The 12,102-nt window shown below is 36.8% G+C and overlaps 1 protein-coding gene across 1 annotated transcript; it reads right to left on the bottom strand.

The window, feature by feature from the left end:
* LOC109229057 (chloride channel protein CLC-f-like) lies at positions 1,215-11,492 on the bottom strand. Its single transcript, XM_019394364.1, has 9 exons — positions 11,181-11,492; positions 10,235-10,637; positions 9,241-9,435; positions 7,182-7,636; positions 6,968-7,072; positions 3,516-3,752; positions 3,126-3,338; positions 2,756-2,988; positions 1,215-1,825 (listed from the first exon to the last, which is right to left on the bottom strand). Exons 1-9 carry the CDS (start codon positions 11,490-11,492, stop codon positions 1,744-1,746), a joined length of 2,235 nt encoding a protein of 744 aa, XP_019249909.1. The 3' UTR covers positions 1,215-1,743.

The following is a 12,102-nucleotide window of genomic DNA, read 5'->3' as shown; positions in this document are numbered from 1 at the left end:
ATCTAAACATATTTTGGAGGGGAGGATGTTTTTTAGAGTAACTTTTGACCAAGGGAGAGCACGGAGCAGCCGTGAATGTTGGAATTCTTCAGATTCCATCTTTCTTCCGCCAAACTTAGTATTTTTTTGTATGATTTGTTGTTTGGCTACCATGTCAATGTGGATCGAACCTTCACGTTATATGGTTGTGGTTCTTTCATGACTATTGTTATTCGAATATTGATTTTGCTTTATTGATTTATCGTATTGGTTTATTTACTCAATCCTACACTTAATTGTTTGATTGATTGATCATCAATTGAATACTATCTAAGAATCTAGAAATTGAACTCGAAAGTGGGAATTCTGGATTGCACATAGGATTGAATAGAGCACGTTCTTGAACCCGGGCATCGGGGAACGGATTCGCGATTAGGATAGATATATACCTAACTGCCTTGCTTGGTTGATGTACAGGAATTATAAATGAATTCTTGTTAGTTCTAAGACATATAGGCATTAGGTTAGCTTGAATAGGCGAGTAATAACTCGACAGATTCTTATGAGCAATATTAACCCTGTCAACCAATAAACTAGATGAATTAGCTAGTCAATTTAATTGAAGAATACAATAGGAATGTTAGATAGCCCATAACCCTGGATCGTTTTCATTACGTTGATAACATAAAAATCTACTCTTCCTTTGTTGAGAGTTCTTATTTGTTTTCTGTTTAGTTTAATTATTTTAGCATCACTACTTTTGGGTTTAATCCTTATTGAGATAACTAGAATAGTCTGATCTAGTTAATAGTTGATAACAATTCCTCGTGAGTTCGCCACTATATCTTATCACTTTATTACTTGACAACCGCGTGTACTTGTGTGTGTGTTTGGCCGCAACAAATTTTTATTTAGATAAAATTCACTGCGTGACCAAACTGTTAGGCGCCGCAACCGATTGGAGGAACACTATTAAGTCTGCCCGTTATAAGTTTCAATCTGACGTTTTTTTCTTCTTTCTTCCTTTTTATTTTTCGTCTATTATTGCCGATCCGTAAATTAATATTCTTGAATCACAATATTAATACCCAATAACGGAAGGGCGCACACATCACTATATCCCTAGCATACTTTGTTATTATTACACGTGTTACCTTCTTGTAATTTTACCCAAAACATGTTACATTAGGTATCTAATTCAATTGCGATGAAAACAAATTGAGGTAAAGGTAATCTTAACAGTTCAAAAGAGAGGTTTATCAATATAATTTCAACTATTAGCAATATGCTGCCTTTCGATTTGCTAATATAATCGTCAATGGCGATATTGCTTTGAATTTATCCTGAACTATCAAATATAAGTTTCATTTACAAAATGTCAAATGTCAAATTTACACGGGTAAACTGCCTTTCCGATTTCAGCAAATACAACCAAAACTGTTTGAGGAAAATTTATGCTATTAAGCACGGGCTCTGTAGGCGGCCTGGTGCAGCGTGTCCACTCCAGAAACAAGCAGGTCACTAGCTTGACAAGGAACCTCAATTTCTGCACGCAGCATAAGTTAAAGAATAGGAATATACAGTATATTTGATATATCTGCTGATGTCCAGCTAAGGTGGTAAATTTCTTGTTGCATCTTGTCTCCCATTCTCGGACTAGAGAAGAGTGCAGTAGAGTTGTATATACCAACTGATGCTCAACTATAGAACTAAACATAAGAATTCTTGTTGAAACTTGCTATTGATATTCAGTGCCTTGAGCAATTAATGGCCATTTGTTACAATGTGCTTGTCATTATCTTCTTCACTCTGCTGGTAGACTGACTTTCGGCGACTCACTTCACTCCTGCGGAATCTATTACGTTCAGAAAACACGGACAATACAAAAACCAAGCACTTCTAGATAATTCAAATTCCACAGTTGAGTAGTTTTACTCTTCTTCCTCCCCTCTTTTTTTTTCCTCAGGAGAAAGGTACAGCCTATTAGGCATCGGCACAAAGGTTTCGCTGGAAGCCAATTTACAATTCAGAAAAACAAAAGTACATCCTTGTTCATCTTACAAGGATTTCTAAAAACTCTAGTTAAGTTCAGCTTGATCTGCATAGTTTTCTTTACACCAAAAATGAAATAACAAAAGATAATTCATCTTAATTTTCTGGGTTGAGTTACTTCTATCTTCAAAACCTTGCATTTCTTTCCTTCCTTTTACTTACTTGGTTAGTAACATAATAATGTTCTTTTGCAGCTGACTATCGGAAGCAAGCTAGACAAGATCAGACTTGGCCAAAGACTAAATATCAAAGGTCATACTCACAACCTACCCTCACCAAGACACCAACCAACCTAGACAACACACTGGCCATAAGAAGTGTTCAATCGTGCTACAGCTGTACAGTGCTTCACACTTAATTTTTTCAAGCTCTAGTTTAGCACCAAATTTTAAAAGAACCCTATAACTATCACTTAAGTTCACATTCATTCACAGGCCTGCATAACAAAGATTTCTGCTAAATTTCTAAAGATAACACCATTGGATTTGATAAGTTTGCAATTTAATTCTATGGATAAAGCTACTGGTAGGATCTACAGCTAATGCAAGAAGAAGTGCCATTAATCCATTTTTTTTCTTTTTTTTCTTTTTTAAATTCCAAAAAAAATAGAACTTCTACTTTGTGACTTGCATACCACATAGAACCAAATTTAAAATCTTGAATTAGAGAGAATGGAACAACATACAAGTACAATAGGAGAAACTACATTGAGAAAATGCAAAACCTGATTGACTCCTCTATTGAATCATAACGCAGAATAGCAATAATTCTGCGCTTTCTTTCTCTTCTGAATTCTCCACCACGTTTGACCACAGGCAATTGTTTAATTCCTTTGGCCTCCATTAGTTGCTTTGCAGTTGCTAGATCCGTATCAGGATAACAAGTTAGGAGTCCACAATCTTGGCCACGATAACTTATTCCTCTTGTGCATATAGAGGACACAAGACAAGTATTTGCCTGCTAAATCATGTAACTAAAGTAAGAAAAAGCAGGAACGTGCAGGGAGTGAACTCCCCGGGGCAAAGACGGGAAAGAGAAAACAAAAGAACTGAAAATAAAAGACATTTGGCATGATGGCAATCTAAATTGCATACATCTGTGAGTGATAAATCACTGTTAGAAGAATCCCCATGGCTCTTAAACAAACTTCTTTTGACGTCACCATATGTTAGAATTCCTTCCAAGTAACCTTCAGCACCAACCACAATAACGCAACTCTGTTGGCCGTCATGCATGCACTCTAAAGCTTCTTTCACAGTTTGGCTCAGAGAGACCTTCAAATAATCATTTGACATGGCCTGAGAAACCTAATAGAAGGAAATACACATTAGAAACTTCACGTACCTAAATCATAGAACAAGTATTCAAAAGAAAACGAGGCAGTGTTTGGTTAAAAAAATCAATAAGAAAATGAAACATGAGTATAAGATCCATTAAAACACAAAGTTTTCCACATTCTTAGATGCCGAAAGCAAAGATAGTACCTTTAGATCTTCCAGAATGAGACCTTCATCAAATGATTCACGACTATTATGACTCCCAATCACCAATAGTTCCAAGTCATTTCCCTCACCAGATTTCCTCGGAACATTCCCTTCATTTTTCTCATCAACTGGTGAAAGAATTGAGTAACCTTTTGATGCAAACTTCGCTTCTGATACCTCGGTTTCCTTTGGCTGGTCTGTAACAGAAGGCACCCATATTGCCAGTCCAACAGCACCCTAGTGAGGAACATTTAAAACACTTGCATGATTAAAAGGTAAGTGTTACACCACATATGTTATGGCATTGAAAATTCAACATACAATAACAAAGTTTATTCATGCGATTGTACGAAGATAACTGAGATCCACTAACTAGCAAACGATATGGTCAGGCATTATCACTACAATCTGTAAAAACTATAGCTCTACATGGAAATAACCCTAATTTACTTATACAAACACATAAGAAAAAAATTTCGATCTTCCAAGTTCAATCACCTTCACACACCCCCTACCCCCCCCCCTACCCCCCCTCCCCCCCCAAAAAAAAAACTAGCTAGGAAGGCAATGCAGTATTCTATCACAAATCTCTGAATCTGTATGGGGAAAAAACACAAGGTTATTGCAACCAGCATTTTTGTTACTTAAAATAAATAAATGAATGTGTCTCTCTAACTTAAGCTTCTAGATGAGGTAGTCAAACAATTCCACATGCTACAAGAGCAGGTAGAAGTAATGAGTTCAAGACTTGACACCGCCCATCTACCAAACATTTTCACATGCTTCAACCAAGCAGGGCGGCCAGTTGACTCCATTCCAGATGTTTATCAATGCCATTCTTCATATACCTCAGCTCCGAGAAGCCGATCCTCTCCTTCAACTAGTGGCTAATGCAAAGTCCAGGTGTGTTAGTCTACTTCTTCATGCAAGTGATCTAGAATGAATAAATGAATGTGTCCCAACTCTATCAGGTTAAGCTATTAGATGAGGTGGCAAACAAATCAGCAAGCTTTTTATTAGTAAGTTATGTTATACTGTCATTTCTAGAAGTATTAACAAATTGCACTTTTACCTAATTGCTAAAACATGCAGAGATATGTTCCTGTTCTATAATTGAGTGATGCGAGCATGAGTTTGCCTGTCCAAACTAAGATTTCAACCATACTTATTCACGGTTCTTTCGATTGGAGCTCAAGGAATCTTCCTAGTTGATTTAATTACTAGGACGCAAGTAACCAACACGCCTTGTAATAGCAAACAACTAAGAATTTGCACTCTGGTCGTTGGCTAGTAAAAGAGGTACTCCTTCCGTTTCAATATAGGTGTCTTAGTTTGACTGGGCACGGAGTATAAGAAGTGAGGAAGACATTTAAATATTGTGGTCTTAAACTAAAGATGGTGTAATGTACCAAAATGCTCTTGAATCTTGTGGTCATAAATATGCCATGTGGAAAGTTGGGGCTGAAGAGTTACTAAATATAGAAAGAGACATTCTTTTTGAACCCGACTAAAAAGGAAAAGTAAGACACAGAAATTGGAACATAGGGAGTAGTTAAATTCTGAAGTAAAACTTTTTTCGGTGTTCTATCTTTCAGTTGAACTGAGTTAGAATAATTCCATCAGATATCTAGATTAATAAATTAGCTTTACCTTTACTAATAAAATCAAGAGACGTAATGAATCATCTATTGTTTTATATATTAAGAACTCTACATTTTCAGCTTAATATTTGGTATTTCTGCTGAGACTGGACTAGACTTCAATACAAGGTCTTCAGATGAGATCAACAACAACAACATACTTAGTATAATCTTACATAGTGGGATCCGGAGAGGGTAGTGTGTAGGCAGACCTTACCCCTACCTTCAGATGAGATCAATCTTACTAATTCAAATCAACGAGATAAGTTAAACAAAATAATTGTTAATTTATTTATTTGTAGGAAACTCTGTATTTCAGCTCTAACTTTCCTAGATATGGTGGAAGCTTTACTCAAGATTGGGCTGGACTTCAATAAATAAATGTTTTTGTTTCCTGATCGTAATAATGAACAGACATATCCCCATTTGACGTCAATGGGTCCACAAGATACCAGATAACCTAGAGTATTAGGAGAACTAACACGTCTGGAAACTAGGAGAACAAGTCAGATTTATCTCATACAACTTTGTAACTAAGTGAGAAAGCATTCTAGATCTACTTTACATAGATCGTGTCTGATCCTTTATTGTATAAATCCAGGTGTTCTATAGGATTCCATTAACTCCTAGTTGTCAAATATACAAGTCATATTTGTATATGTGAAAGTCCTATAACGGTTAAGTCTTACTATAGTACAATATAATGTGTTTAAGAGCCCGTTGGCCAAGCTGCCAAAAACTACTTATTTTGAAAAGCGCTTTTATTCAAAAGTGCTTTATGAAAAAGTACGTTTGCAAAATAAGTAGTTTGTGTTTGGCCGATTCGTTTGAGTAGTGCTTTTTGCAAGCTCATTGTGTTTGGCCAATCTTTTAAAAAAGCACTTTTAAGTATCAAATTACGAAAAAAGGACAGTAAAAGTTCAATTTGCGATTAGTATTATTTAGAGAAGAAAAATAAATTTAAACATTTTTTAGAAAAGAATTCCATTAAAATATAAAATGTAAAGTACAAATATAAATAAAAAATTCTCATTAATATTGGCCACACAGATATATACACATACAATGTAATATTACATTATTATGTGATGTAATGCAATGTAATATAAGAGAATTAGGCTCCTAACTACAGAATACTCTCCTCCTAATTATAGAATGCTCTCCTACTTTCTAGCCCTCTGACCTCTCATATGTAGAGGGGACAACAGTACAACGTGTCAGGATCAATTGTCAACATTACATTCACCACCTGACCCGTCCCCAGAGTGATCTCAACCAAGATTTAAGCAAACTACTTTATCTTTTCACCCAAAAATTTCTAATTTAGTCTCTTCCAGCAGAATATTCAAATAAGAGCCAAAAGATACACACAATCCAAATTTGGAGGTTAAACACACACTAAGAGCTCAAATTCAGTGCAACTAAGTTAAAACTTAGTACAAACAAACAGCCATACTGCCACAAAGTTAAAACTCAGATACATAAATAATGATTCCCTAAGATATAACTTGTAAAGAAAAACCAGACATCCATGAAAGTCAAGAAACCTTGATTTCAGGATGAAAGAAACTCAGAAGTAACTCATGCGTAATAAAAGTACATTTCCTCCATAACCTAGTATGACGGCCATCCATCAGAAAGAAGACTAGGGTTAGTAGAAACTAGAAAGTAAGAAAGATTATGTGACAGACTTGAGTTACTCAGAAGATAGGAGATTATGGACATAGCTAGGTGTTTAAGCAAGTGAGACAGCTTTTAGTAACACACATGAAAACAAGTAGAGCTAGTGAATCTTTGTTCAGCAAGACTAACCATGAGAGGAAGCAAAATTCTATAATCTTTTGTCAACTCAAACAATAAGAGCACTGAAGTCAAAGGCACTGAGCAAACGGAAGCTAGTGTAGCAGCCATTCCCACCTACATTGTTTAAATTTATCCATTAGAAAAGTTTACTTCCTAAACTGCAATGAAGTGCAATAAAATAATTGTTTGGAGAAAGTAATATGGAAAAAGTATATCATCTGACCAGTGCATATGCCTGTGGCTGGGCAATAGCAGCATTCCCTGGAATAGCTGAATTTATTAGTTCCCCAGCTAGCCCTCCAAATACAGCACCTACAGCAGCACCTATCATTAAGCTTGGTGCATACAATCCACCAACAAGGCCAGACCCTTTGCACAAAGCAGTGGCCACGACTTTAGCAGCAACTAATTGGGCTAGCAATCCGATTCCAGGTGCAGATGCAGTCTTCCCAGTATGAAGGATTTCATCAACATTAGTGAAACCCCAATAGAGAATTCCAGGATATCTAAGAGCTATTACACCAGCTCCTAAACCCCCCAAGGCAGGGCAGACAACATCAGAAAGTCCAAATTTTTCCTTGAGGAACTGAAACCCCTTGGTGAACCAGGACACCAATCGAGTGAAAGCCACACTTACTACTCCACACAGCATCCCCAGTATCAGATACAACGGAAGCTCTATAAAAGGAAGATTCTTAAGCATTCAGAAAGAAATCCATATTGAATAGAATTACAATCAAGACAGAGCTTATGCATGTAACGCATGAAGTAACATGATAACCAGTTATCTACAACAGCCATCACTTTATCCACTCCCTTTCTAAAATCTATCATACAGGAAATGACTACAGCCCACTTTTACACAATGGAAAGTCCGAGATAGTGAAAGAGGTGAAAGAGGTTAATCCTTAAGCATAATTATAGTACGTGCTAAAAACTAGAATAGCACACTGACTCCAAGTTACGAGCTAATTAATGTGTGCCTATGCGTGAAAATATAAGAACACATCACTGTTTTCCTTGTTACCATCAAAAGCGCAGTATATTCACATGTTACAATAGGCATATAGAAGCGAAGAAAAGAGTGTTTGATGTTATCCATTCCTTATTTAGCATGTGAAAGATAGGGGCGGAGGTAGAGTGCGGGATATGGGTTCAGCCGAACCCAGTAGCTTTTGTCCAAACCATGTACTTCTCTTAAGAAATCCATTTAATATATACAACTTATTAATTTAGAACCCAGTAACTTAATAGGATTACAAATCCGAACCCATAAGGTTCAAATCGTGGCTCCGCCTCTGGTGAAAGAGTTCGGTTTGGGTCAGTTTTTCCCTTAAAAGAAACCAAACCAAGTAAGTCGGTTTTTCAAATATTAGAACCAAACCAAACCAATTAAGTCGGTTTTTTCTCGATTCGGTTTATGTCGGTTTTTGTCGGTTTCTCGGTTTTGTCGGTTTTTTCTTAAATATAAGACATACACTACCAAACATATATTCCGGCGACCACATTTTCAACGTAACACTATCAAATCAATTGCCCTTTGAGAAATCTATTATTGACCAAGATATATTGATGATAATTGAATCAAATAGTGATGAATAATTAAAGGACTCAATTAAAAATATATTATTTTTAACACGAAATGGATTCTTACACTTAACAAAAGAAAATTACCAATCAAACTATAATGTAAAGGTAAAGAACTATACCAAAAGTGCAAACTATTAACATTTACCATTAAATTTTTGAAACTTTGTATAAAAATATACATATATATATATAGGTGTAATAATAAATTTGAAATAGCTACTCCTATAGTCGGTTTGGTTCGGTCTTTTTCGGTTTTTTCTATTTAAAACCAAAACCAAACCAAATTTGATCGGTTTTTAAAATTCAAAACCAAAACCAAACCAAACCAAAAAGTATCGGTTATTTTGGTTGGTTTGGTTTGGTTTTCGGTTTGGTTCGGTTTTTCGGTTTTTTATGAACACCCCTATATGTAAGTATGAACAGACAATACCAACAGTAAACATTCTCAGGAGAAATGGTAAAAATAGAGCAGAAATGCAACTCCCAGTTCCCTGATTACAAAATTTTCCATCCAACAATGCAACATGAACAGCAACTGTGTGCAGCGAAATTGTGAAAGAGCAAAAATCCATGGAAATTGGTACAAGTGCAGATACAGCATAAATAACGAGAACAGCAGCCACGGAAATACCGAAGCACTGATGTAGCAATGTTTTAGCCATGATAAAATAAACCAGAATTAGATCAAATACCAGCAGCAGATTTCATATCATACGTGGGCACTGTGAAAGCCTGTTTCTCTCCAAGTACTGCATTTGATACAGTTGATGATATAACAGAAGCCAATATGATCATTGCAGTTGTAAATGGGGGTGAATTTTCTGCACGGAGTGGTCTTAAAACTGTTTCAATCGCAAAGAAAGAACCCGCTACCGCTGCATTGAAACCTGTAGTACAAGAAACTTAAACCTGAAGATCCATCCACCAGCTGAGGCAAGCTCCGGAAAGGCACAAAGCTCCACAATTCACACAAACAATTATACTGTCCCAGACATACACATATCAAGAAGTACACTAAGGAGGAATATGTATGTGGCATATCGACAAACATAATAAGCAAGTATATCCCCTTACAATTACAAACAGCCTGTGGGAACACAGAAGTCATATTAGCTTGCAGGAATAGTTTCTACTCCTTTGATGATAAGACCCATATTGAACATTTCAAGCCCAAAAGACTATTTAATTTTAAAAAAAAAAAAAAAAGGCCCAAAAGACTAGCTGGCTTTTCTATTTGCTACAAATAAAGGGACAGCTGGGCGCCAAGGCAACAGCCTATTTTGGTGATACTGTTTCATTTTTGGGAAAGAGAAAGGTCTCTTGGGAGTGAAGTAAAAGATGGGAAAGCATGAGAGTCTCTTTAGTGCTCTTAGTGTTACTTGAATATGCATGAGATTCATAATCCATATAGGCAATAACATAGCAAAAACCTTCCTAACGAGAGAATTTTACAAATAATCATCCGTTCATAATGGTTTTGAGATCGAGCAACCAATGTCTCCAATCTTTGTCAATGTCCCTAGATTACCTCTAACCTCTCAGTTATCATCATACCAGAATTTATAAACAAACCATGCATCTTCCTGACATATAATTTTGCAAAAGGTCTTATACTCTTCATTACTTTGGAAGTGATAAACGAAAAAACTCCTGGTTCAGATACTTCTTAATGAGAAAACAGCATACCTGAAGCAATTCCAGCAGCTGCACCAGCTGCAATGAGAGCTATTCTTCTTTCCCGGTTGTTTTCCATCATCACTGAGCATCCATAGGCACATGACTTCCCAATATCTACACTAGGGCCTTCAGGACCCAAAGAACAACCAGTACCCAGAGTTATAGCAGCCTGAATGGCCTTCACTGTAGGGAAGATTCCAGCAACCAAATCAAATCCTTGTCCCTGAGAAGAGCTGGACTGTGTTATTTGGTCCAATATTTCAACCAGACCATGCAGCATGCCAACAATGACTCCACCCAAAACTGGTATTAAAAGTATCCGGTGCCAAGTATCAGCTAGCCTTTGCAAGCGAAGCCAAGCAGCACCATCATTAGGAGTACCAGCCCACGCCCACTCGTGTATTACGTGTACCTAAACAAATATCCTCGTTATCATCCAATACAAGAAACAATACTGTTCAAAGTAACTCTCTAAATGCAACACCTTTAATCAACAAAGAAAATGGTTGGATAAGCTTGCAAGTCACAAAATCAGTCCCCCACATGCATATTCCCTCATTAAAACACACACATACAGAGGAACTGCGGCTACTCATTAACTTCAGATCTATACTGTGGAAACCCTACAACCCCAGGAAAGAGACATAAGCAAATAAATAAGAGGAGTATCTTTAAATATAACATGCAGATCTCCGAACGCAACAGCATTTTGCTGTTCCCAATGTCCATAATTTTTAGTTTTCAGATTTTGGTACTAAATAAGAACCCTAATGTGCTTTAGAAGATAAACTATATAGTATTGGACTGAAACAGGCCAGAATAGAGTATAATGGTCCCATTGGAGGTTAAATTTTTCGTATTTGTCCAGTTATTGGAGGCAAAAATAAGTTCATTATAAGCAAAACGAAAAAGGAATAAAAAGCTATAAAATTTTGAAAGAGAAGCTGAAACTAACCCCGCGGTTAAAGGCGGCAACACAAAGGCCAGTAGCAAGGCCAAGGAGACATCCAACAAGTAACATCGCCCATTCCGGCGGAGCACTATCGCCGAGAATTTCATCCGAAACACCGCGATTAGAAGAAGGAGAAGACGAGTTTTGGTCCCTATCTGATCGCCGACCCGAAAACCCTCGATCCAACCGCTTTAATAGATCCTTAACGCTTCTGGTATTCGTTCTCCTCGGCGACTGGCTTTCTAAATCGCCTTCTGACGCCGATGAAGTAGAACGTAATAAAACGTTGTGATCGCTGTACTCGCCTCCCGACATTTTCACGATTTTTTCAAAGGAGAATTACCTGCGATTCCACGGCATGCATTCCGAAGAATTGGGTGTTTAGAGAACTACTATATTTTTGGGCTCTGTAGGTAACTTGTCGCCGTCGCTATCAGAGTCGGGTTTTAGACTACTAACGACGGGAAGTGGTAAACTGCAGTTTAGTCCCAGAAATATTCCAATCATCGAACAAGAAAGTTTAGTACTCCTACTGATATTTTTCTTTTGCGTAATAAACAATGTGCCCCGACTACCAAAATATTGCACATGTGGCCTTTAGTTAGGCAACTCTTCAATTTCTGTCAATATTTTGAAAGAAATATATATAATCTCCAGTCTGCATATAGTTTTATTTAAATGTTTCAACTTATGTAAATCTATTCTTTTAACATGTTCCTCATCTTAAATGAAGGAGGAATATAAAGTTGAATAATTTATGGGTGTATCATTTATACTCCAACTTTGCTTTAAATATTTAGAACATTGGTTAGTACTTTTTTAAAAAAAAATTTGGTTATATGCACCTTTATCGCCGTCTTTTGGCTAGAATAAAGGTGTTTAACGGGTGGGCCGGGCCGGGCCGGGCCTATATTTTTTGGACCCG

This window comes from Nicotiana attenuata, chromosome 7 (assembly GCF_001879085.1).
Source record: "Nicotiana attenuata strain UT chromosome 7, NIATTr2, whole genome shotgun sequence".
NCBI classification, from domain to species: Eukaryota; Viridiplantae; Streptophyta; class Magnoliopsida; order Solanales; family Solanaceae; genus Nicotiana; species Nicotiana attenuata.
This window is presented reverse-complemented; position numbering and strand designations above follow the sequence as displayed.

Coding starts and splice junctions, on each gene's coding strand:
- LOC109229057 (XM_019394364.1), bottom strand. CDS start 11,492: ATGTCGGGAGGCGAGTACAGCGATCACAACGTTTTATTACGTTCTACT. Junction 7,637..9,240: donor TGATATGAAATCTGCTGCTG/GTATTTGATCTA, acceptor TTCCTTTTATAG/AGCTTCCGTTGTATCTGATA. Junction 3,339..3,515: donor TCATTCTGGAAGATCTAAAG/GTACTATCTTTG, acceptor TCCTTCTATTAG/GTTTCTCAGGCCATGTCAAA.